This window comes from Hippocampus guttulatus, chromosome 2 (assembly GCF_054856545.1).
Source record: "Hippocampus guttulatus isolate MCC_2025c chromosome 2, RoL_Hgut_1.0, whole genome shotgun sequence".
Taxonomy (NCBI): Eukaryota; Metazoa; Chordata; class Actinopteri; order Syngnathiformes; family Syngnathidae; genus Hippocampus; species Hippocampus guttulatus.
The window spans coordinates 29,298,031-29,323,476 of NC_141262.1; the positions used below are offsets into that span (position 1 = coordinate 29,298,031).

General features: G+C 46.9%; 2 protein-coding genes across 5 annotated transcripts; both read right to left on the reverse strand.

The window, feature by feature from the left end:
- Window positions 1–661: 661 nt before the first annotated feature.
- LOC147209447 (RNA-binding protein 4.1-like) lies at window positions 662–4,579 on the reverse strand. Of its 2 annotated transcripts, none has more exons than XM_086105387.1 (4): window positions 4,439–4,579; window positions 2,857–3,290; window positions 1,470–2,176; window positions 662–1,396 (listed from the first exon to the last, which is right to left on the reverse strand). In XM_086105387.1, exons 2-3 carry the CDS (start codon window positions 3,266–3,268, stop codon window positions 1,479–1,481), a joined length of 1,110 nt encoding a protein of 369 aa, XP_085961513.1. In that variant the 5' UTR covers window positions 3,269–3,290; window positions 4,439–4,579; the 3' UTR covers window positions 662–1,396; window positions 1,470–1,478. The 2 variants fall into 2 exon arrangements, with proteins under 2 accessions (XP_085961513.1, XP_085961514.1); XM_086105388.1 differs by lacking the exon at window positions 4,439–4,579 and adding an exon at window positions 3,975–4,423.
- A 662-nt stretch (window positions 4,580–5,241) lies between these two features.
- On the reverse strand, window positions 5,242–25,148 carry map4k2 (mitogen-activated protein kinase kinase kinase kinase 2). Of its 3 annotated transcripts, XM_086105380.1 has the most exons (32): window positions 24,874–25,148; window positions 21,580–21,637; window positions 21,394–21,484; window positions 20,920–20,984; window positions 20,770–20,825; window positions 19,624–19,671; window positions 19,514–19,556; window positions 19,352–19,424; window positions 18,377–18,508; window positions 18,194–18,256; window positions 18,038–18,119; window positions 17,849–17,959; window positions 17,077–17,155; window positions 15,185–15,243; window positions 15,049–15,101; window positions 14,138–14,176; window positions 13,751–13,784; window positions 12,646–12,802; window positions 12,396–12,562; window positions 11,330–11,371; window positions 11,122–11,206; window positions 10,968–11,047; window positions 10,203–10,263; window positions 10,004–10,127; window positions 8,815–8,873; window positions 8,636–8,739; window positions 8,392–8,551; window positions 7,674–7,742; window positions 7,504–7,590; window positions 7,354–7,424; window positions 7,205–7,260; window positions 5,242–6,451 (listed from the first exon to the last, which is right to left on the reverse strand). In XM_086105380.1, exons 1-32 carry the CDS (start codon window positions 24,964–24,966, stop codon window positions 6,364–6,366), a joined length of 2,589 nt encoding a protein of 862 aa, XP_085961506.1. In that variant the 5' UTR covers window positions 24,967–25,148; the 3' UTR covers window positions 5,242–6,363. The 3 variants fall into 3 exon arrangements, with proteins under 3 accessions (XP_085961506.1, XP_085961507.1, XP_085961508.1); XM_086105381.1 differs by lacking the exon at window positions 14,138–14,176; XM_086105382.1 differs by lacking the exons at window positions 20,770–20,825; window positions 21,580–21,637; window positions 24,874–25,148 and having other exon boundaries at window positions 21,394–21,442.
- Between the last annotated feature and the right edge of the window lie 298 nt (window positions 25,149–25,446).

The window sequence follows — 25,446 nt, forward strand, 5'->3', positions numbered from 1 at the left end:
ATGTTGTGGAAATAGCGGATGTTAATCTTCGGACCGTAACATGACGTTCTGACGCCTCGTTGAGCTACGTTGCATCAGTGCGTCCGCCTTGTTGGATGTGGCAACGCTGCCTTGTAAACGGAGTACGTATCATCACGCATCGTTCTAAAAAGTGCACAATGCCTCTCATTAACATGGTAATTAAGAGGTTAGGTACCAACACTTCATGGTCTGAATATAAATGTTTACGATACAGGTAAGCCCCACACGAAGAGAAGCTATTAGTTTGTGTTGTCATACCAACTTGACATTGACCACTGTTGTGATGCAGAAACACTCAACATTCATGTGACTAAAATTACAAGATGAAATCCTCAAGATAGAAAGTAGTATACATTTGCGGGGGGGGGGGGGATAAACAGCAAAAGTACTTGCCAAAATGACTTGTCTTTTATTTAACTTTTAAAAAATATATGCTGATATTACAGCTAGTATGAAAACCATATTGTACCTCGATGCAAAAAAAAGGGCAGAACAACAATGGTGCCTTTTGACATCAGGTCCAAGCCCCGAGTCACTCACCCCAAGGATTCTTGCTGATTTACAAAGAGACCCTCCTTAAAAAAATAAAAAAATTAAAAGTGAATTTTGTGTACAAAACCATAAAGCCAGGGGAATGACATTCCATGCCTTGCCATCACTCTGACACTTTATTTCAAAGAACTGTCACTTCAGAAAGGCAAAAAAAGTGATATAAAATGTTTTAATTTCATACACACAATGTAGTCATAAACGGGAGGTTGGAATGTTTTTTTAAGCATAATTTGTCATCACTGCTATTCGAGAAACTTAAACTTAGTGGGATAGTTTTAGCGTGGCTCTTCAATCCAACATGAATGCTAGTAAGAGTAGCATGAACAGTAATTGAAGCAAAAACAGGAACTTTGTGACACAGGACGCAAATGACTTCACTGAAAACAATTTGGGATAAATGCGTAATAAAGCATGAGCAGATGAGTTGAACATCCGTAATTGCTTTTAGTAAGCAAACAAACTCAGTGATACAGGAAATAAATGACTACATTAAATTTTGGGCTCTTCCGCCGCATTCACATACAAACGTTGTCGGATAGAAGCCAACTTTTTAGATGACAAGTGATGCCTGAAGAAATCTCACATTGACGTGTGAACAAGTGAAAAGGTTTACAGCAAAAAAAAAAAAAATCTAAAATCCAAGCTGAAAATCTTGCAAAACAAGAAACCAAAGTACATATTAAAAGAAAAAATAAAATAAAATCAAAACTGAGACATAAATGTGACATTATGGAGAGGGGGAAAGAAAAAGAAAAAGGAAAAAAAAGCTGAACGTGGCACCACGTAGTCTGGAACCTTGACAAAATGATGCTCAGTCCAAGACCTAAAACAGAAAATAGGCATTTGTTGGTTGTGGCTTTCATTGATGGTGTCCATGACAAATATCCGAGCCTTACCATGTGCTTTTAATACGGCGTGTAGCGTGGCATGTAGCCGCCCCTGGCGGCGGGGACGGGCGATAGCCGCTTGCGCTCATACGCGTAGCCTGCCGCTGTGACGGGTACCCGGCCGATTGGGTTGTGCTCTCTCGCATAGTAAGCGGAAGCGGAAGGGGGGGCCGCTGCGGGTGGCGGCGGATGCCGCTCGTACGGGTCCATGCCCGAGAACTTTGAGAGGGCGGAAGGGGGTGGGGGCGGAGGGGGAGGGGGGATATAGGACATGCGGCGCTCCTCGAAATAACTCGAGCCGTAAGGGCGAGGTCTGTACTTCTCATAGTAATCAACACTAGTGTGCACCCGGTCTCGGTCGTAAACTGAAGACCTCTCACCATACCGATCCCCCACCTCAGAGCCAGGCCTCCGAGGAGGGGGGGGCGGCGGCGGCGGCATCCCGCCGCCATAACTAGCCCGATTAAACGCGCCAGCCATGAAATTAGGGGGTGCGCCGGCCATTCCGTAGCCGCCCCTGCCAAAACCTGGGGGACCGCGTGGGGGGCCCCGGCCGCCGAAACCTCTCATGTCGTCACCGTGGCTATTGTTGCGATCGACTGGACAGTCTTTCGACCAGTGACCATGTTTCCCGCAGACAAAGCAGCCGGTATGATCTCCCATTCCCGGGGCCGTGCGCAGCCGACTGGTGGACAGTTGTACGCTCATCAGTTTGCCTTGTAAGGAGAGAGAAGACACGCATGAGACCGGAAGCCTTCCAAACACGAAGGCTCTCACCGACTTGAAAAAACAAGCAATCACCGAGCAAGAGCTAGCAGAAGAGTGGTTTTGCCTCGGTGAACCAGTCGGGCCGTACTCGTACTCCTATCGTACCGGTGGCGTTTCTGAGCTTTTTAAGCACTTTAGCCTCCATCATAATAGTCCCCCGTCTTGTACTTGAGTACCGCGGTCTCGTTAATGGATCATGAGCCTTTCGTCCTATACTCAATCGATCCCGAAGCCTTGTGACATCATTTGATTGATATTCAACGATATTTTGGAGGGATTGAACGGATTTTCACCCGTTACGGCGACATATCATGGGGTAGATACAAATCCAAAGAATTTCTGCGGTCTGTGACGCATTCACCGTGCGACTGTTTCAATTTTGGTACTTTATGCAGGAATCGAGTCCTGATGCTATTTCGCGGTTTTAGTCAAGTGAAAACGTCCGTGAAAAGGCCATTTTAGGTCCACCCGAGAGGTTAGTTACGCTCGCTGGCTTGCACGCACACTGGCTGGGGAAAGTATCATCAGCTCAGGGATTTTGGGGCGTGGGGGGTGGGGGGGGGGGGGGGTGTCACGAGAGCACAATCCAAATCTATGGACAGCATAGAGCACCGAACCGAGACGTCACCTTTGAAGGCAGTGTTGTCCATCTTATTAATGGCATCCATGGCATCCTCCATTCGCTCCATGTGAACAAAGGCATAGTCCTTCACTACGTCACATTCCACAACCGAGCCAAACTCTTCAAATTTAGCCTGCAAAATGTCCGCCGTGACCCCTTCGCCGAGGTTGCCCACATGCAGCTTGGTGCTAGACTTGGGCCTGCCCTTGCTCAGCTCCACGTTCATGCGCCAGCCGTTCAGCTGGTGCTGGTTGAGGTTCTGGATGGCCTCCTCGGCCTCGGACAGGAGGCTCATGTGCACAAAGCCAAAGTTCTTGACTATGTCGCATTCTGTGACCTTGCCGTACTTCTCAAAGAGGCCCCGCAGCTCGTCGACGCTGGTGTTGCAGGCCAAATTGCCGATAAAGATTTTCACCATGACTACAGGCGCTCTGTGGATCCTGGAAGTCGAAGAAGAAGTTATTCATGCAAGTTTGTCACTAATACTACTACCACATATACATACACACACAACACAAACATTTGTATACATACTAACACACATCCACAATTTTAGAGACTTCTGCAGTTCAAACTATGGGTGAATTTGATTCTTTCCGAGATGCACGTCAACTTCTTGATTATTTTGCACCGATTCAGAATTTTTCCCCCTTATGCAAATCAGGTTTCCCTAATAAGTCTACTAAAACAATATAACAATTACAAGCATTAGCCCCCCCCCCCCGCCTGCAAATATCATTGCCCTGTTGCATTTTAATTAGCGTCAAAGATTTGTGTATTTTCGCTATTCATAGCCCGCTCCACTGTATAGTGCAATTGATGCGTGTAGACCTAGTCACCAGCAAATCACAGAGCACATTTTGACGAATACGTCACTCAAATTCCTATTGAGGGGGAAATTTATGGTATCCACTGAACTCAATATGAATTTTGTTGGGGTTTTTTGGGGGGGGCGGAAATTTATGGAATCCACTGAACCCAATATGAATTTTGTTGTTGTTTTTTTTTGGGGGGGGGGGGCGCATGGTTAAACGCACCCACACGGGGAGAACTTGCAAAAGACACACAAGAAGGCCGCAGCCCAAATTGCAGCTCTCAATCTTGAACGAGGCAGACGCGCTCACCAGTCCACTACGGTCCTGCCCCGCCGCTCAAATCCAACGTGCGAAATGAAAGCCGACCTGCCGAGAGTCGCTCAACGCATGCAAACAAATCAAAGTCTATTACGATGCAATGACGTAGTGGCTCGCGAAAGGCAGTTCCCGACGCGTGCTACGCGATGCTAACAAGCCCGAGGCTCGCTTGCACAGAAATTCAACTCTTTGGCGCCGAGATATCGCGTCCTAAGTGACATCGCGTTTATTAACGTGACGTTCGCGTCCACCGAGGCGATGAAAGCGAAATTGTCGATCTTCCGAGGGGTTGGCGTGCGCATGTTTGCTAAATGAAGGCGGGCTCAAGGCGTCAGCTAGTAAACATTCCGCCGATCGCGCCAAAGCCAGCAAGGCTCGGTAAGGACGCGATACTATGAAATATCCACTACTGGCGAGTGTTAAACAGTATATTTCATGTAAAAAGTCTGACTTACCACTGTACAAGAAAAAAAGGAATCGACGCCAATGAATGAAGAGTGAAATGGCGCTTCGAGCGACTCCCCAAGGCCGCGTCTTCCACTTCCTCTGTGTGTGCGACTCAACGCCACAAAGCCACGTTGTGGCCCCCTACTGGTCACAAAAGAGACAATTTCTAGCATTCAAACCACGACGCGTCGGTGACGTCTCGGTTTTTATCACGGTCGATCAATCATGTCTGAATTCATTTTATTTCTCGACTCACGCTGTGCTTATTATGACTCACGATTAAAAGATGACTCAAATGCGTTGCATTTTTAAAAAATGGGCAGTTTGCGCGCAAGGTTTGAATTCCACCTAAAAAAATAGGCATTCATGACGGCCGGGTAGTCCAGTAAGTAGTTAGCGCGTAGATCTCACAGCGTGGGTTCGATCCCGGCTTCGGTCGGCCTCACTCAGTTTGTATCTTCTACTCCTGGGTTTTCTCCAGGTACTCCTGCGATTGGCTGGCGAATGGTTCAGCGTTTCCCGAGCCTACTGCCCAGAGACAGCTGGGATCAACTCCGGCATGCCCTACAACACTTGTGAGGATAAAGTGGATTAGAAAATGGATGGAAGGACACAGAATCAGGGGTGTCAAAATCTTTTTGTCGCGGGCCACTTTGGACTTACGTCTTCCTTCAGAGGGCCGATATGACAGTGAAACAACAAAAATGTTTCATCGTCTCGTCGCGTTATTACTTGTACGGGACAAATTAATGGATTACTAGTTTTGAAATCAGTCAACGATGGTAGTTTGTTCAAATGAGTAAGGTAACAATTATTGCAGAATCTCAACGTTATTTATTACATGACTTTTTGACATTTCGGAACAAATTTTAGCAAGTATCATGCAAGTTGACACACGTGATTTTGTTTCGGGAGGGCACGTAAGATGACGTGGTGGGCCTGGTCTGGCCCCCGGGACTTGAGTGTGATAGCCGTGCTCAAAATTGTCCATAGTTGTGAATGGTTATCTGCGAGGTTTGGCTCCAGCTGACTAATGACTCTGAGGACGAGCAAAATAGAAAAAGAAGCAGGTCACAGCCAGTTTATCTGTTTTTGGGTGGTTGGGGTTGTGGATCCTTTAAATTATGTCAAACATGTTCAAGACAAAACACACTTTTGTTTTTGCTTCTGTAGAAATAGAATCATTATGTTTATTTCATTTGTGATACGTTGTACGATATTTCATAATAGGTCCAGCATCAACCATCAACGTGACACAGCCTCTGTCAAGGATATGAGTGACAGTGAAACATGAATATTTTATGTTATGGAAAAAAAAAACCACTGCACATTACAAGCATAGTGTAAAAATGTTATATGACCTTCAAAACATGGTTGCATGCAAATTATCTTCAAGTATTTCAGGCACAAGTGAGCGTTTACCTGTACAGTGCGTGTTCCATAAATAATATAAATATGATAGAAAAACACTTTCAGTGTAGTGGATCGTACGTTACGACTTAATTGGAGTCTCTCAGGTGCGAGTTGCCCATATTTTAGATAAGTAAACTACAATAAATACCTCCCGCTATTTACAGTGAGCATTAGTCTCTGCTTTTTTCATAAAATGACAACTGTACTCATTCATATTTCAATAAAGCACAGGCGTCGGAACAACACGTAAAGTACTTGGCTTGATTCAGTCTCGTGCAGTCGCGGTGACATTGTCTCGCGGGACCGCAGAGCGCGTACAGCATGAAAGGACGTGGCTCCAGTTGTGCCAAGCGGTCTAACGGGCAGTACATTCAGGTTAAAATGGATATCGAAGCCTTCAGAAGCTTAGCACAAAAGCAACTGGCTAAACGGTAACTTCTCTCAAGTACAACGCATCTGCACATTTGCAATGCAGTCAATACGTTCCGGATGCTCATTTTATCCTCGCTGCAGGCGAGTTTCAATAGCTGCTTTCGTGGCCTGTCAGAATGTAGACGTTGCTCAGTGCCGAGGGCTCGTTGGTCGGTGTGCTCTGAAGAATGATGTCCCTAGAGCCAAGGGAAAAAAAGATAATGCTGGGTATCTTGATGACGATGATTTCAAATCGAGATTAAACTTCAATCTGGTTACGTACTCTACTTATTTAAAGTTTGTGTTGGTTTCACTTTCACAATGCCCCCCCCCCCACCCGGGGGATGATGTAACTCCAAAGTGGCCCGCGTCAAAAATGAGTTGGACACGCCTCTGACAGACAAGCTAGCTTTGCGCTAGCTAGGATGAGGCTAGGAGCAATGTCGAAGGAATTCTAAGGGGACCAAAGAGGAAAAACAACCTTATCGTACCACCGGCCGGGGTGTGGCGCAGGATCCTGGAGATTAAGCTCAGTTATTTTTAAATCGAAATAGGAAAACCTTTCCGTGTGTTGATGCGCTGCTTCAGAGCGCCGGTGTAGGTGACACTCCGATACGTTTGAATGAACATTTGATCAAGATAAAGCATGATGAAAGTGAAATGTATTCTTTTTTTATTTTTATTTTTTCAAATTGGATTTTTCCTTTTGTATTTTTGGGCAAAAGTGCACCGAGTAAACCTTATCGAGTCGATTTGGTCATTTGGTGGATACGGTCAATATGAATAGCGAATGAGACTCGTTGGTGCGAATTCAAGTTTGAGTATACATTTATTTATTTTAGATGGCGCTCATGTCAAAAATAAGCTTCATTTTTGTAAAATTATGCCATTTTATTCTCCTAAAATTACAATCATGGTTTCGTTCTCGGACAAAGGAAGGGCTCACATACCGGTTGGTTCCCAAAACTCGGAATACTCGACTCTCGTCTGTAATTTCTTGCGTTACCTGCAAAAGGAGCGCCGAGTACGAGTCATGCAGTGAGGAGCGTTTTATGCACCGACGCCGCGAGCGCGACAAAACATCTTGAACCGCCATCACCTCATTGGAGCGAAAGCTCCTTCCCTTCAGTCCGTGCTTCCAGAAAGCCAGCACGCTGTCCTGCAAGCAAACTGCAACACGCGGAAATCAAATCAATTACGAGAAAACAAGGACAAAAAAGGCCATCTTTGAAATGCTCGTTTGCTTTACCGAGCGTTTCAATGGGGAAGTCAAAGAGCATTTCAGCAGCGAGCTCCTTGGATGGAAGGCCCTGGAGATTGACGATCTTGACTGCTTCTGTTGAGTCAAAAGTCAAATGTTGCAAATTACAATCATGGCTGACAAATTGAGAGCTCAATGTCAAAATGGAGCCAGCTGACTTTCGAACGCAATGAGAATGGTGTCTCGGTCCAACTGGGTGACCTGGACGGCCTCGGCAGCTCCGTTCTCTGCAAAGAAACGGTCCAAATGAGTTTGGGGGGTGGGGGGGGGGGGTTGCCACACTTTGCGAGATATGGCAGATTGTCCCCATTTACGTTGTACTGCAACGAGAATGCAGTTGTGCATTGTCGAGGTACAAAGTAACGGACTATATTTTGGAGGATTAAAAACTGCCAGATTTGTTTTTGGTCATGTTTTATAGTGTTCATGTTTGAGATAAAAAGTCTATACTGCAAGACATAAAGCAGAATGTTTTTGACAAAAGATATTTTCAAGGTAAAAAAAGTTGAACAATCTAATCAAAATGTTTAATTCTGGAAATATTACCACCGCGTTCTAAAAAAATACATGACTTTTTTTTAATCAAAAATCAACTTTTTCTTCTCGAAGTAACCATGTCATATTAAAAAAAAAGTCAGAATACGAAAAGATGATTTATTTTTCCTCGATCTTTTTAGATAAAATCATCTTTTTAAAATTCAAATCCTATGATACGCACACACGCACACATATTTTTGAAATGCCGAATGGTGGAAGGGGACGTTCCGCTATACCTCCCTCCAACTTTGCGACCCGACAGCCCCGTTCGCTTCTGAGAGACCCTTGAAAGAAGCATTTTTGAAGGGGGGGGGGGGGGGGGCAAACGGCGATCCATACCTGGCTCTGAAATGGGCGTGCCATTCAGCTCGATGATATCAAACTTGAGCTTGCCATCGGCGCAGTCCCTCACCCCGACGCACAACTGGGGGAACTCGTCGCTCACCAACACCAGCATCTCAAATACGGCCAGGGAGTCGGGCAGCTTGGCCGCCAGGTGCTTGGAGCGCAAACGGAGAACGTGAAATCCCGAAAGGCTCGGCCCCCCCCCCCCCCCCAGCCCTGAAGGCAACGGGCTACAAACCTTGAGATGCATGAACTTCTGCAGGGGCTCGTACCACAAGAGCAGAACGAGGCCGGACGGAACCGCTCCGCATAAAAATGTACTGTCTGTGTATGGGTTGCGAGCTGCAAGACAAAGCGACGAGTCGGGTGAGGGCAGATTGCGATGGCCGACGGACTGCAAAAGACGCACGGCCTTACCGACGCTACATCTCCTGCAGCCTTTCGTGTCGGGGATCTTCATGGATAAGGCAAACTTTCTGAGGAGACATCAGACGCAAATCCCTCAGACGGACAGGAAAACAAGGATGTCGCCGAGTGTCCAACTCGGGATCTTCGATACCACTTTTTTTGCAGACTGACGCCAGAAGGACTATTCACTCTTGAGGACTCACCGATACCAAGTATTGATACCACAAGTATTTTGTCTGGCAACATTTCAGTGAACACAATGACGGATCATTGTTAGTTAGATGATGATTCAGCCGTATGTCAAACGGCCGCAGTGTCGGGCCAAGTCACGGTGAGGAGGACTTACTCAATGTCCGAAATTTTTTATTTTTTTATTTTTTTTGTGCCTTCACTATCGGCAGCTGGCCTCTGCACGCACTTCACTTTGGAGTCAGCCAATTCTCCATTAAGTATCTCCAGTTGGTCCAAAATACTGCTACTCGCCTCCGGACTGGTACTCGTAAGAGGGAGACTTGATTTTTAGTTTGACTGGTTTTGTGCTTCCAACTGTCTTTTTTATTCATTTGTTGATTGTTGGATGAATTATTTTTGGACAACACTTGGTATACAGCGGTTGTTGTTTTAAAGTGCTCTATGAAGACACTTGAGTACCTCCTGCTATAACCGTGACTCCAAACCTTGTTAGCGCCAAGGCACATATTTTACATTCGAAAAATCTCAGCATACCGCTAAACAAAAGAGCCATCCAAAAACGGAGTGTCGTGGAAGATCATTTATTGTTCTGCCGGTCACTGCCATCGATCGATGAACAAGGATAAAAATATGAATTCATTGAAGACGCAAATAAAATTCTTTTTTTTAGTATCTTATTAGTTCAGGCATTCTCATGCAGCAAACAAATGACCCAATGTTAATCTTAAGAAGTAGAAGTGGAAGCTCCCTATGCTGACTGTAAAAGTAGGAATCATGGAAACACTGTGACTGACAAGAGCGAAACATCATTTTGGATGTTATTTTACGAATTAACTGCAATTTGAACTGTTGAAAAAGAACAATGAATGGCTATTTGAGAGTCATAAAATATATATATACAGTATATATATATATATATATATATAATAATGCACAAACAGAATACCTCCATGGCTAAAAATGTCCGACAGCAAGCTGGAAGGGCTATAAAATCAAGAGGGCCTACCTCGTGCCGATCTTCTCCGTGAAACGGCTCGTGCCCAGCGACAGACTGCCGTGTTTTTTGGCCAAATGTCCCTTCTGCTCGAACAAGGCCGGCAGACTGTGGGAATAAAGCTGTGACGATTTTCCTGACGTGGGATCGGGAGACTTTCGGTGAGAGCGAACGTGGGATACTTTGTGGCGTGTTTGTGTGACGCCGTTACCTGACACGGACATCAGCACGTTGTTCATCACATACAGCCACGTGCACCGCTGGGGGAGAAGCTGTGGGACAGAGGACAGGACCACAAAAGTCGAGCACGGGCAAAAAGTGTATGTGTGTGGATAGACAGGTAGATATTATCCACACTGTGTCTGTGTCTACATATTCATATTTTTTTTATTACATCCATAACGAAAATAACCTATATTTTCACAAAAAGTAATATTTTGATCTTAAAGTCATGAAAGTATACTTTTGAGATTAAAAGTAACCTTTTCATGTTTAAAGTGCTAATAAGAGTACCAAGCTGTATCTTTTGGAGACAAAAGTTACGCATTTCTTTTAGATTAAAATAATATTACGGGAGGGAAAAAAATTCCCCATTTTTTTTGATGGTCGTAAATTCTTGTGGCATCTTGGCGCCAAGGCACTCGGTTGAAGTGAGTTGAGGCGTTTCATTCAGACAAGTCAAGTCACATTTATTTCGATGGCCCTTCAGCACAAACGGTCTCAAAGGGCTTCACGTGCCCCCCCTCCAGTTGACAAGTATTCATGACATCCCCCGGACCTTCACCCGCGAGAGGGCGTATGACGTCACCGAGCAGAAGCACGCAGATGCCGAACAAGAGAGGGCCAAGTACCGATCCCTGTGGGACTCCACACGTCGCATTCCACGACTCAGAAGTTGTATGATCATAAATGACACGACAGTGCGTCCTCTCTAAGAAGTAGGAACTAAACCAGATATCTGATCAAGCAGGGTAACCTTTTCTAGTGTATCTTCATGAAGTTCGTTCAGGTTGAGCGTGTAGATTCCCTCCTCTGCCCCGAGAATAAGGTGTTGGTCTGAGAGGGAGACATCGGCGATTGCTGTCAACGCTCATCTACTTTTGCTTTTTGAAACCAAATGAATATTTTACCTCTTGTCCTCGGAAAAATCCAGGAGACGGCACAGTGGATTTTGAGAGGGCAGCCGTTGAAGACTTTGGAGAAGCAGGCCCCCATCTACAGGACGCCGCCAAAAACAAAGAAAGAAAGAAAACGTACACCACACTGCCCAAACTAGCTTTTAGCGTGTCGTGCGTGTGTGTGTTAAGGGGGTTGCGTGCGGTTAGATTTGACACTTACGCGGACTTGAGGGGTGGGAGGAAGTCCATGAAAATCGGCCTTCTAAATATATCACCAAAGTGACAAATAATACAAAGAAGGGGAAGGATAGAGTGAGTCTCCGCCGATGGCGCGGCATACGTCCCGTGCGGCCACATGCTTTCAAACAAACGCACTTCAACTTTACGAAACACACTTGAGATTGTAGCAAAGTCGTATTCCGTCTAAGTGTGTCCCTCCGATGTTTGTGTTCAAATATCCGTTGCTGACTTTTAGCATGTCAATGCATTTTTGGCACCGTTAGCCTCACGGGTGTGAGCGATGACCCGCGATGTAGCAGAAGGCCGTACAACAGTAGTCCCCAACCTTTTTCTGTGTCACCGACAGTTTGAGAATTAAGTAGATGCTATTTCCGGCAACTTTTTTATTTTCCCCTCCATCGCTTTTAAATGGCCAATTTTCTAAGCACTGCTGATTGCAACAAAGATGCCGATTGGAGTCATTCAACATTTTCTAAGACATGGGCCAATGAGGAATGATATTATGGCCTTAGCATTATTGCCATTAGCCGGAGGGCTAGCTATTAGCGCCGAAACAGCGAATGAATGACGTGGGCAGGCTGGGCAAACTCTGCTCGCATTTCTCACGCTTTCCAATTGATCCCTCGGGTGCTACTTGTTCAAACGCTTCAACAGGTTCACTCGCAGCATGGCCTCGTTTTTGACGACACGGCACGCACAACAGCTTCCTCATCCATGCCACTTAGAGGAGGAACCTCTCTTGTCCAAATAGCTTCACCTTCGCAAGGCATGGCCGCGCGTTTTGGCTGGCCGTAGGTTTGCTCAAAATCTTACTCTTACTTCCTGTTGACCACCACCTCCAATGGAGTCAATTTGCGCGCAGCTCGCAGGTCTGTCTCTGTCCGACCCCGAGTGAGCCGAGGCCCAGAAGCGGTCCGCATACCGGTGGTTGGGGACCACTATGTTTTCACTCCAAATCTTGAATTTCAAAGCCAATTCAACGAGGAAACTGCTTCCATACGAGACAAGTGTGAAAATAGTTGAACATGGCGGTGGTGAAAACTCACAGGTCGCTGAGACTTTTTCCTCAGTGTGCTCCATTCAGGGGAGAGCGGCGTCTCTTTCTCGGCGCTGGCATTCCTCATCACTGTGGGCAAGGTAACCCCCGCGGGCAGACACGGGTCGCCGCAGCGCTGCCGGACGTCCCGCGTGGCCGAGCACCGGGCCAAAACGCCTGACAGACGCGTTTTGAAAAGTCACCGCCGGCGAGACGCACACGGCGGAAAAAGCGCCGTTTCGTTTCGGGGGGGCCCGTACCGGAAGAGTGGCTCGAATCGGGGGCCGCGGAGGCGTCGGGGCCCAGCGTGCAGCTCGGCCTCTGCGTCGCATTTCCGTCGGCGGTGTTGATGCTTAGAGAGCAAAAGGCGGGCAGGGAGGCCGTTGTCGGGCTGAACAAGGCGCTCTTCCTCCCTCCCTGCCACGGCAAAATGATGACGTCAGATTTTGTCCCGTGTACAGTGCATCCCAAAAGTCTTCACAAGTTTTTTTTTTTCTCTGCAGATCGCCAGCCTTATTTGGAAATGGAGTACATTCATTTTGTTCAACTTTGCATCACCCGCCAGCCCGGTTTGAGGAATGAATGGCTTCGATTGCTTTTTGAAATTTCAAAGCATTTGGGAAGCAGATTTGTGCTTTGTCCGGGGCCCATTTCAAAAGTTCATTTTCTGGATCAAATGGCCTCTTCCTCGATTGTTACTCAATCTTTTGATTTGTTTATTCATTGCGATCGAGTACGATATACTGTCGGCGCAGCGTCAAAAGATTTTGGAGGATCGCAGTTCGGGGCATCCACGTCAGTCAGCATTTTGGTGAATTCCTGACAAAGATGCGGAGATGAGGAAATCTTTTTTTTCCTTCTCATAATGTGCCCGATCAGCGCAAATCTTATTGAGGCATCACGCATCGAGGAGAAATTGTCCCGTTCCGGTATTTTTCATGAACTAAAACAGCCAGGAAAAGGGGAGGGGGCTCCAACCCAAAGCAAACGCGATCAATCAAAGGGGATTTTAAAAAAGAAGTGTTGTGAACAGACAAATATGCTCTCAATTATTTCCTGTTTTACTTTGAAGGATCTGTTCCAACTTCCGGTTTGTCCACTATATATGCTGTGTGTGTTATACTGGACGCCAACCAATTCTAATAAAGCAAGAGACGTGTCACGCAGATTTTTCCTCCGTTTATCCAGCCGCCTTGAGGGGTGACACGCGGGTATACTGCATAAGTAAGCCGCTGACAACAAGAAGGAAAAACAGTGTGGCGCGGGATCGAGAAGACTGTTCACAGATTCATGTTCTGACGCATAACACCGCGAGCGAGGACTGGTCAGGAATTTTCTTTGTGTGCGTGTTGCAATGGGACTCACATCAATAGATGGCGCCCTCCTTATGGTTAAGCTCCTGAAAAAGAGGGCGGGCAAAAAAAAAAAAAAAGAAAGGCGCAATCAGCCTTCGATTGGGTCAGAACAACCGAGAGACGGATTTAGGCGAGAGTCGGGTGACGAGACCGGGACGAGCAAAGCGGGAAGGAAAAGCACATAGACGCACTCGCACAAAGCCGCGCACCAGTCGGTGGGTTTGCGGTGAATCGCAAAATCCAGATGATGAGCGAGCGCGGCGGGAGTTTTAGGGATCGGGGTCCGGATTAGGAGGAGGGGCTAAACACAAACCCACCGGGTGAGGTGAGGGGAGCTGATGTTTACGCAACAAAATCGGGAGGGACGTGCGAGCTGGAGAGGGCGGACGTGGCCTACCTCAGCTGCAGAGCTTGCTCCACACATTCCAGAAGGCTCCTGCAACAGGAAGACCTGCTGTTTATCTGGCCTCCAGGCCTCAGCGGCCCAGAACAATGGCGGGGAAGGAACCGGGGTTGGCAAGGAACCGGGTGGTCGGGGCGTCCCCTCGAAAATTGTTTCTCAAAGACCGACATAGGGAAAAAGGCCAGCGATACTTTTTCAAGCCGCCACCTTGTTGATGAATCAATCGGCCCATTTTATGGTTCCACTTGGCTGTCGTTTTTTCCAAGTCAAAGGAAATTTGGAATATATTCTCTCTCCTATACTTTGACAGCGTCCTGCATCTTATACAGCTATACCTTGACATTCAGGTGACCGACTTACAGTCCAAGTTCTCACGATACGAGCTACTTGGCTAATTTAGTTCACTCGGGTATTTCACCAGCGTATGCCTTTATAAAGTACATTAGGGAGAAGCCATTTTTCTTCCTTCGACTGAAAACGGATGAATGGCATTTACGGTCAAGGAAGGAATGAACCAACATGGCATCCAAAGTCTTTCAAGAGCCAGCAGAGGAGGCTTCTACCTTTGAGATTCAAAATCCCCACTTCATGGAATCAAAATGGCGCCAGTCATGCGGTCCACTGGCCAGCAGGAAGTCAGTCGTTCCCAAACTTTGAGCCAAGGCGCTCCGCTTACATTCCGGACTAAGTGACTCGCTTCCCCTCATCATTTCCAGGTGTGCTTTCACTTTCCAACGGATGACAGTGATTCGGCTTCGGCGCGTTCACTGCGTCAAAGACGCGCGGGAAAAAAAACGCAAGTTTGAAACACGGACGACACTTGGCTCTCTCTCGGTGGCCCACTTTGAGTTTCAGATGAAGAGACAACAAAGATTGACATCACATGACACGGAACGGCCTCTTACGGTGAGTCGTCTTCATCTCCGGACAAGCTCCAGTCGTCGTCGTCGTACGAGCCCTATTGGGGAGAAAAGCAGCACGTTGGCTCGGCTGCGTGCTCGCTTCTTTCGTGGGAGCGTCGCTTCGCGGAGCCAATGTTACCAGATCGGGATACGGTTCGGTCACTTTCCTCAGCGGTGGCCCAAACTTCACTTGGCCGACTAAAAAAACCAAAAAAAAAACCCCACTAAAATAAGGAAAATAACAATTGGGATTTGTTTTGTTTTTAACTGAATTTCATCGCACGTTGTCTTTTGAATTTGTTAATTCAGTTGCATACATTTTTTTAAAAGATATGTAAAGTTTTGAAATCATTTCAAAAACATTTTTTCATTCAACTGTCTTTGCTAATGTACAGATATTTGGGAAAAAAAATCATTAAATTGGTTCACAACAACTCATTAAAATCAGCACAATTTTTATAAAATTTTATGAATTGTTTTATTTTCTTAAATATATAATCAATTTATGAGCGTTAAATCCATGATGTGTCAAACCAATTTTATTGAGCATTCATGATCATGCATCCATCCATCCATTATCTCAACCGCTTGACCGTCATGAGGTTCGCGGGTGTGCCGGAGCCTCTCCCAGCCGCCTTTGGGCAGTAGGCGGGGTACACCCGGAACAGGTCGCTGGCCAATCGCAGGGCACACCGAGACAAACAACCATTCACACCCACAGTCACACCTCGGGACAAATTAGAGGGTTCCATTTGCCTAGTGTGCATGTTTTTGAAACCTGGCAGGAAATCGGAATACCCGGAGAAAAGCCAGGCAGGCTCGGGGGGGAAATATGCAAACACCGCACAGGAAGGCCGGAGTCAGAATCGAACCCTGTGCCTCTGGACTCTTGGGCCGACGTGCTAAACAGTCAACTACCGTGCCGTCCCATTCATGATCATTTCATCCTCAATTTTTAACTCATTCACTCCCAAAGACGTTTTTAAACGTCTTTTCAGACTTGGTCTAAATTGGCTGGTACTGAATGAGTTAATATGATGAAATAATTGTTGAATTAGTTATTCTGAAATTCATTCTGAATTATGACCACGCGTCACTCTTTGTCAGGGTCTAACCAGTTAATTGGTTGGCCGATGTAACCTGCCAATATGAGCGATTTTTAAAGTCGCAAAAATTGGCTGTTGTACCACATTACAAATTAAAATAAAAGATAATGACATTCAAACATTCCCACCCCACCCCCCTCCCCCCAAAAAATTCAGCAAAGAAGCTATTGATATATATATATATTTTGTTTTTCATTGATTGGCTGATTAATCAGTCATTGGAATTTTCCTCCGCCAAATATCTGAATCCGCATTGACCTAAAAAATCTCTGGATTGAGCCCTACTTTTTTTTTTAAAACTCGTTTTTTTGACATATTTCACCTCCAAATGATCTGGCCCATTTGTCCGATTCGAAAATCCTTGATTTGAAAAATGTTTGGGTGCACCCGATGGAAACTTTGGACGACACCGAGTCACTCTAATCCGTGGAGGTCGAGAGCATTGTTCATTGATACAGTTTGATACAGAGCCGAGAGTGGCCCAAAGAAGCACCAGCACCAAGCTCTCCGACGGCGGTTCCCAAGTGTAGAAGTTGCCACGTGAGTCCCACCATGCGGGCGCACGCACACCCACACTAGCGGCATGTCGTGCGTGCCATGCGGAGGTCAGGCCGCCATCCCACATGTATGGGCGAGCCGGCCGGCCAACTGATGGGCTTTTGTCCTTCCTCGTTCACATCACAGAGGTTGACGTCATTGAATGCCGGGACAAGGAAAGCCACTATTGGTTGCAAAAGAAAAAAAGAAATCCAGACTTCCTGTGACCAACCAACTGCCTGTTCTCGAGTCTCTGCTATCGGAAGACTTTCTTGCACCAATGTTGAATCACGATTGCAATACGTGGGGCAAAAAAAAAAAAAGAAGGAATCGGAATCCATTTGCAGAAACGCTTCGCCCGCTCGTCTTGTTTGTTGGCAGCACTCACATTGTTCTTCAGAGACGGTTCTCTCGACAGGCAGGTGTTTCCCTGCTGACCGGATCTTGTCCGGAGCTCCAACCTCAATCTGTCGACACAGATGGAAGAGATACACGCTTCAATAAAAACACATCATAGACGTTAAACTTGACTTCATTTGGATTTTTGTTTCATCATTTTGACCCGTACTGTGTGAAACTATTGACGTTGCGTTACTTTTGACTGACATCTCATGCGTGGTATTTTGAGCAAACGTATGGTGTCTTTCAGATGAGTCCGGACCCAAGAAGTGCCTCGCACGTTCTAAAAGGTTGCTGATCTCGCGTGCCCACAATCACGAGCCCATGTCACAGAAGTGACGGCGTTCGGTCCCAGCGGCCCTTGTAAAACTCACCAGACCTCACCGAGATCCGACCCGGTGGCTCAGGTCTGCAGACCGGACACCAGTCAAAGTACCGAAAACAACGCGGAGGCTCAGAGGGGAACGACCCTTCCCCGTTGAACGTTCTCAGCATCTTTCAAACTCGTCATTTGGACTCTTTGGCTTTTGACTCCGCATGAGACTTGAATTTTTGTGTTGCGGGTTTTGCGATTTCTACGGTCTTTGTTCCGGATTTCTTGTTTATTTGTCTTTTGGTGGCGTGACTTATTTTTGCTACGCCGACAGCAGCCAGCGGTGGTCGTTTTCAAGTGCTCGAGAAGTACGATTGCGTATAATCCTTAAATACGAATACTCTCGATTGTGCTAGCTAGCATATACGGGGGCAACGGTGCCGCAGACCTCCAGCTCGTTGTCGTCCATGCTGTGCGGGGCGTGCAGCTCGGGGTTCTTGGCGGTGTCCAGCAGCTCGACGACCAGGTTGCGGGTCAACAATTGCGTCACAAACGGGTGCTGGAGGCGGAGTCGGAAGAAGGCGTCAGTTGGCGGGGCGCCGAAGGAAGGGCCGACGGCAAAGGCTCGCCCGCTCACCTGTAGCAGCGTCTCAGCGGAGGGCCTTTTCCGAGGGTTTTTGATGAGCGCCATCTTGACGAAGCTTTGGAAAACTGGAGACCTTCGTTGCAAAAGCCAGAGGATTAAGGACCAATGGTGGAAGTGGCAATAGTAGCGCCAGTCGTTCAAACTCACCATTTGGTTTTTTCCTTGAGCTTTGGTGGTTGGAAGCTGCTCTTGGACATCAGCATCAAAGCTCTGAAACATGAAATATGGAGCCCGTCAATGTGGCGGACGACCACAAAAGAAGAAGGAGGAATGGAACGTGCCGCCACACAACGCAAGCTGTGGTTGGCGTCTGCGCCGCTGCCGTCCCACCTCATCGGGTGGAGGTCGAACATGGGGGGCTGCAGTTCAGCGAGCTCGATGGCGGTGATGCCGACGGCCCAGATGTCGCACAGGTGGTTGTAGCCGCCCTTTTTCTCCACGGCCGCCACCTCTGGAGCCATCCTGCGTAGAGTGCAGGCAACTTTCGCTCACCCCTCGGCTTATTCAGTGGATCTCGGAGTTCCGCCAGGTAGCGTTCTCGGGGCATTCCACTTTTCGCTATCTACTGCCTCATCATTCGACATTTGTCCGCTCATTTGCGTGCTAGAGTACACTTCGGAGACCGGAGGTCAACTTTCTTTTTCGATTTAAGTGGGGTATGCGCATATCAATCATCGGGCTCGACGGAAACAATTTACCCCGCCTCAGATCAAAAACGGCAAAAGTTTTGAAAAGATAATGCTGATCATGCGGTAAGAGGGATTTTTTTCCTTCCTGTATGTAAATGACAAGTGGACACACACACACACACACACACACACACACACACACACACGCCACTCGTCTGGCCAAACATTTCCACTCTCTTCTGATCCAAGTCAGCAGAGGCCCGATTCTCGGAAATCTCTCGGAGATTGTCATGTGATGCGAGACGTTATGAGGGATTTTTTTTTCGTCAATCAGCTTGGGAAATAGTATGGGCTGAAAATCGGAAATGGAAAAACTGCTGAGTACTTGTGATCGCAAATCTGTGTGTGCGGTCAACACCAAATTCGCAGAGGAGATTCTCGTGTGAACTTATTGTGACATGTGTGGTGTGTGATCATCTTGACTGCGGTGTATTGTCGTCATGCGTTTACTACAGCACACACATAACTCTCGGACCAAAAGGAGCATATTTTTTTTTCCCGCCCTTCCAACCAAAGTCAACAAAAACCGTGATGATCGGATCATCCTGAGCGTGGGTGTGAGTATTCCCTCCATCCTAGTGTCCACTCTGTTATGCACTTAAACGAGCGGCCTTACCAGTAGGGTGTCCCGATGAAAGACTTCCTTTTGGCGACAGAGGCACTGATCTCCGCTGCCACACCGAAATCCGCTACAAGGCACATGCACGGTATGAGATTCGTACAGCCCGGTCCGATTATTAGCCGGACAAAGCAGGTACGCGTCCAGATTTTAGCTGACCCAGTTTGACATCCCCTCGTTCTGTCAAAAGGATGTTGGCGCCCTGTCGACAAACACGTTTTACTGCGCGATCAAATCAAGACTGAGGCGTGCGAGGCGGCTCGCCTTACCTTGATGTCTCGATGCATTTTGCCCGTTTCATGCAGATGATACAAACCCTGCAAGACACATAAAAGTTCAGAGAATAACCCCATCGTGTGGGACAATACAAAGCCTTTGACAGCACCTCTTGCCTATTTTTTTGTGTAATTCCACCATCAACCACTAGATGGCATTGACTCGTTTTGTTTAAGCCGGTGTCAATTTGGGCCAGAAAGTTAATTAAAAAAGGTGAGCAGAGTGAGAAGGGAGGGTGCACTGTAGAACTTATTTTCTATACGATGCAAAGAAACCATTTATGATTAAAAAAAACAACTCCATTTATTTTCCCAACGCTGTAGTGAATGAAGAGGATTCAATTTTAGAGGCACAAATTGTGCTCTCTGACTGATTTTGAAAAAAAGGCATCAATCACATGAAAGATCCTCATAGAAATGAAAAATGTTTTGGGTTTTTTTGGGGGGGGGGGGGGGTCTGAATGTGGACATGGAATTTGGTCGCTGTTCAGTCAGTGCAGAGCTGGATCTGTTCCGTGAGAGAGAGGGCTGTTGGCCACCCCAAAAAATATTTGCCTGAACACCTTGAACAGAAAGCTGATGACATCAACTCAACAACACAAACAATGTCGAACTGCTTTCTTGACTAACTTGAGCGCGTTTCAAAAAGTGGACCAATTTTCAAGTGGCCCTTTCATCCTTCCGTTTTTCCATAGGCGGGCCTGCAATGAAAAAGTTTGGAAACCCCTGACGTAGAGGGATCGCTATGGTGTTACACTCCATGGATCATTTTTGGAATTTGGGCCAAGGCCAAGATTTCAACCTTTAACCTCAGCAGTGCGAGGCAGGCAGGTGTGCTAAGCGCTCCTTCGCTTCCAATGATGCTACATTGTATTTGAATTCCGACAGGACCAATTGAAAGGCTGCATAGTTCTTCCAAGTGCTGTGAATGTCTTCAAAGTGTCACCAAAACCCGATGACATGGACCTTTGAGTTCTGTCACTCGTAATGACAGAACGCAACGCACTTGGGTCATATTTGAGGGTTAGGAGTTGTCCTGTGGCTGGCGGAAAACGGGTGTCGCCTTGCTGGCGCAGATTTCACATTTGAACTGCAGCCTGTCATGTCATAGAATTTAAAACAACAACAACAAAAATGTACCTGGAGGGTTTCTCTGGAGACATATGCAATCTGTTTCTCCTTTAATGGGCCCGTGACTTCGGTGGTGGTGGGGGGCACAAGGGTGACAGGAAAAATCAAAGTGCAAAGTGTACTTTTTTTTTTCAAAACTACTTTTGTATCTATTCATACCGTGGTAGATATCCTGAAGGGAACCTCCCCCGCAGTATTCCATGCAGATCCACAGTTTGGTGCTCCTGGCCAACAACACAAAAACTTTGCTCAGCTTCCCGCCCCCCCAAAAAAAAGACGTGGTCTTGAGATACACTTCTTGAACAATTCCAACACATTTTGAAACATCCAATAAGGAGAAAGAGCAAGAGTAGCAGATAGTACCAAAAAGCTCCACCACCACCACCCCCAAAACTAACGCACTTATTTATCCCAATATACATGCTCAACGTTGCCCATTGTCTTTTCTGTAGGCGTAAAAAGCAGGATTAACAAGGATTACACAATCAAGAATCTTCAGCAAAAAAAAAAAAAAGTCTGAAAAACTTGCCGGTTTCCCTTTCCTCCTTTCAAACGTATTCAACTCAAGAGCAAGAGCCGGGTGTTTGTATGCATGTCGCACTGACAATTCCGGTTGCGTGTTTTCCCAAATACCTGTGGTAGCTGCCAAAGTAGGCCACTATGTTTTTGTGCTTGCATTCCCTCATCATGGTGATCTCCTGCTGGATGGACGTGATGTCATCGCCTGAAGAAAAGTGCAACCGCGTCAAGGTCAGGCCGGGCTTGCCCAACGGAAGCGGCGTGGATTCCAACGAGAAGAAGAACAGAGTTACGACTGACATGGGTCCAGCTTGACAATCTTGATGGCGGCCAGCTCCGCCGTGCGGATGTTCCGAGCCTGCGTCGCGACGAGGGGGAAACACAAATTCACGCCCCCCCAAGTTACTTTTGTTCATATTGTTTCTTTTCATTCACACTAAAGATTTTTTTTAATTCATAGAATGAAAAATAATGTGTAAAATTCTCATCTTGGTTTTTTTTTTTTTCAGTTTGCAATACAAGACAAAGATCGTGGGAAAAAAAATCTGACGATTTTCTCTTGTGTAAAGTGAAAGAAATACGACAGAAAAAAAGTTTTGTCAAACAATCAAATGTTCTGCCTCTCCTTCATATCTTGAATGTTGTTAACGTAAAAGGACCAAATTGTCTACTGCATGACGCAGATTCTGTAAACCGATGAATCGGTTTTCGGAATTTTATTCTGCCAAATGAATAAATCTGTGTTGGTCGAGCCCAATGAAAACAACACACAAAGCAAATGAGAGAGCGCGACAAAAACAACGGCCTTGAACCGGACCACGACGGACTACTAATAACGTGTCCGAAACGTGGGCGGGGCTCAAAGGAAAATCAGGCGTGCTTGTACTTGGACAAGTTCAAAGGGGCGCTCGTGTTTTTGAACCACATCACAAAAACAGTTGCCCAGGAGCAGAGAACGGGGCCGCCCGTTGACGTGGCGCTTCGCACATCTGTCTCACCATTGCGGAGCGGTCGGTCCGAATCTGTCCGACTTCCCTGAGGCGCTGCCAAAAAGACGCGTGATGCAAAATTGTCCGCGGAACGCTTATTTGTCAGCATCGTTCCCAACAAGTGGCCTGGCACGCAACGGTGACGTGTTCTTTTGGCTGCGGCATCCGCGCGACGTCAAAGGTGTCTTCACTTCCTGTTTTCCTTCCTGTTGAAGCTTCCTGTGAGCAAAGTGATCGTTTGAGCTGGCCCTAAATAGCAGCCTGGCCTGTTTCACACACTGCACATTCTGATGCGCCGCCGCTTCCATCCACTTTCGATACATATTCATTGGGGGCCAAATACGCATCCCTGTGGACCGCCGGTTCCATACGCTTTTGATGATAAAAACCATTCGGGTTATGGGTGAGCTGGACCCGATCCCAGCTGACTTTTTGTGTTCGAGACAGGGCTCACCTAGGACCGGATAATCGAAAAATCGCTGTATCTCATGTGAACTGAGATCATCTTCATGTCAGTCTACACTCCGGAGGTGGCGATCTCTCTCTCTTTTCTTTTTGGGCCCTGCATTTTTGCCTCCCACCAAGGTGAAAGCAAGCCATTGTCCCAGACAGGACGCCCTTTCCATGTCTCCATTCAGCAGACTTGACACAAAGGCGCGGGAAGAACTGCAGAAGCAGCAACGTTTTACGACTGCCTTCAAATTTGGCACATAAAAAAAAAGTGTCACGTGTTGAACTCCGTGAAATCGAACAATGCTGAGTTTCTGAAGAAATACATTTTCGCTCCTTTTTAAGGGTTGTTTTCTTGACGAGGGTAATAGAGCGGATAGCACTCCTTCAGTGTACCCAGCTCAAGGTTCACGGACGACATTCTTTGTCCTCACTTGGACAAAGTGAGGACTCGCAGGATTCCGCCATAAGACAAGGGAAGCAAAACTGTGCACGATGGGTACTACCGGCACCATGATAACGTTCTACTCGCGGGCATCAAGCCAACTTGTACACCGTTTGACCTCACGACTTAAAGCATGTCACAGTCGTGGGACTAGTGTGCGGATTTTTTTTTCCTCTGTCACCTTCATTCTACGAGTGCGCTGAATCGTCCTCGCGGTGAGGACAAAGAGCAGAGTCGTCCACGGGCCTTCAGATGACTTTCAAGGATATCGGAAAACTCTTCAGTGAGCTCAGCGTGCGTGTAGAACAACTGTCTTGGCACATTTTTTTCCCGACGAGCGACGGCATTTGTGCACACTCTCAACCGATCAAGTCGAACCGTGCACTTGTTGACATGGGTGGACGACGAATAACAAACGATATACAATAGAAACTTCGAGCACGCGTAGTATTGGCACATTATGTATGTACAGTAATCCCTCATTTATTGCGGTTCATGGGGACCAAAACCACCCGCGATAAACGAAAATCTGCGAAGTAGTGACCACCCCCGTATGTGTACGAGTATAAAAAATATTTAGGCCAAATTTAATGGTATACATGTATGTAGAAGTAAATTTTGTAGGAATTAACATTACTTAATGCTGTATACTAATAGATTTAAACACGTATAAGTTAGGTTAGTGTATGAATAATAAAATACAGTAAACAGATATACTAAATAAAATCTACTACTACTACTACTACTGTATATGTTGCTCCATGTGACTCGCTGTTGTTTTGCTGATTTTCACCGCTTTTCACGGACTAATTTTTTTATGGATGTTTGAAAAATCCGCGATGCACTGAAGCTCCGATAAACGAACCGCGAAATAGTGAAGGATCACTGTACACGTCAATGGGCGCAGCTTTGGCTCACTCGTTGTCAGACTAGTGTGCGAAAAGTTGTTCCTCTCGCCTGCAGAGACGCGATCATGCGATACGCAATCAACATTACTGGGACGACGCGGCGGTTCGAGGAGTGTGCCCGATTGTCTTGAGTTTAAAGTCAGTGATCAAAAGTCTTTGCGACGACCCGTTGGAGCATTTACTCGACAAGCGTGTCGAGTATGTTTGTATATATTTGAAATTGTGTATCCGGCTTTGTCTGTGTCTGGACCTCGAGTCCGCAATGAAACAAGTCATTCATCCGAGCACTCGCGCGCTCCTCGGCAACACGACGAGGACAACTCGGGCAGACGAGCAGGACGCACAGTGAGGCGAATCGGTGAACGACTTGACACCCGCGAACGATTCGGACTGCTCGTTCAGCGCCGTGGGTGTTCACTGGAGTAATTCAATTTCAATAATTCCAGTCTCGCGAAAGGCACCGTCGTCAACGCGACCGGTTGGGATCGGCCGTGCAAAATTATTATTTGGGGTGTGTTAGACTCATATTGTGCCTCTTGTCCATAATCTCTCTGGAAATTAAGAACAAAATGTCTAAATCTTGTTTTTGTCCAAATTACCCAACCGCAGTGTATGCAAGCCTCATCAAGTGTCCGAAAGAAAAAGACGTTGGAAATCGTTGCGCGGGAAGCGCCAAAGCATCAGTGGGGGAAGTTTTCATTTTCTTTTTAGTGAGTCGCAGATGCATCCGATTGTGAGAAGGCGAGGAAAACACGGCACGTCACCGATTGACAAACGGGCCGATGTCGTGGCTGCGTCTCACCTTGAAGACGTCCCCGTAGGTGCCGCACCCGATCCGGTGAATGAGCTCGTAGTCGTCCAAAGGGTCGAGGAAGGACACCCCGATGCGCTCCATGCTCGCTCGCTGCCGTGCTGCTGCTTCCGTCTAGGCGACGCGCGTGTCGCTCGGCTGCTCCTGAGGCGGAGGACAAAGAAGGGCAATTGGAGGAGCCCCCCTCCTTTCAAAGAACAACAGACACGGAAACAAACGACTTTTAAAGAAACACGCGCGCGAGAGAATCTCCACGACCACGCCGCGTGGAGGAAAAACCTGCTGGAGTCCAGGACGCAGGAGCGTAACAAAAAGGGGGAAAGGCACGCTACAGGGTGGGGGGTGGGGGGCAAAACAAAACAAGGCCAACAACAATCGTGGCTTCACACACACAGTTAAATATATATCTATACATACACACGCATCTACAAAGCAGGCAAAAGGTGAGTGGACCAGTTGTCACGTTTGCGAGGTGGTGGTGGACCCCAAAGAGCAGGCAGGACGGAGGAGCAGGGTGTACTTGATGAATTGTATTAAAACAGAAAACTAAATCCCAAGAACAAA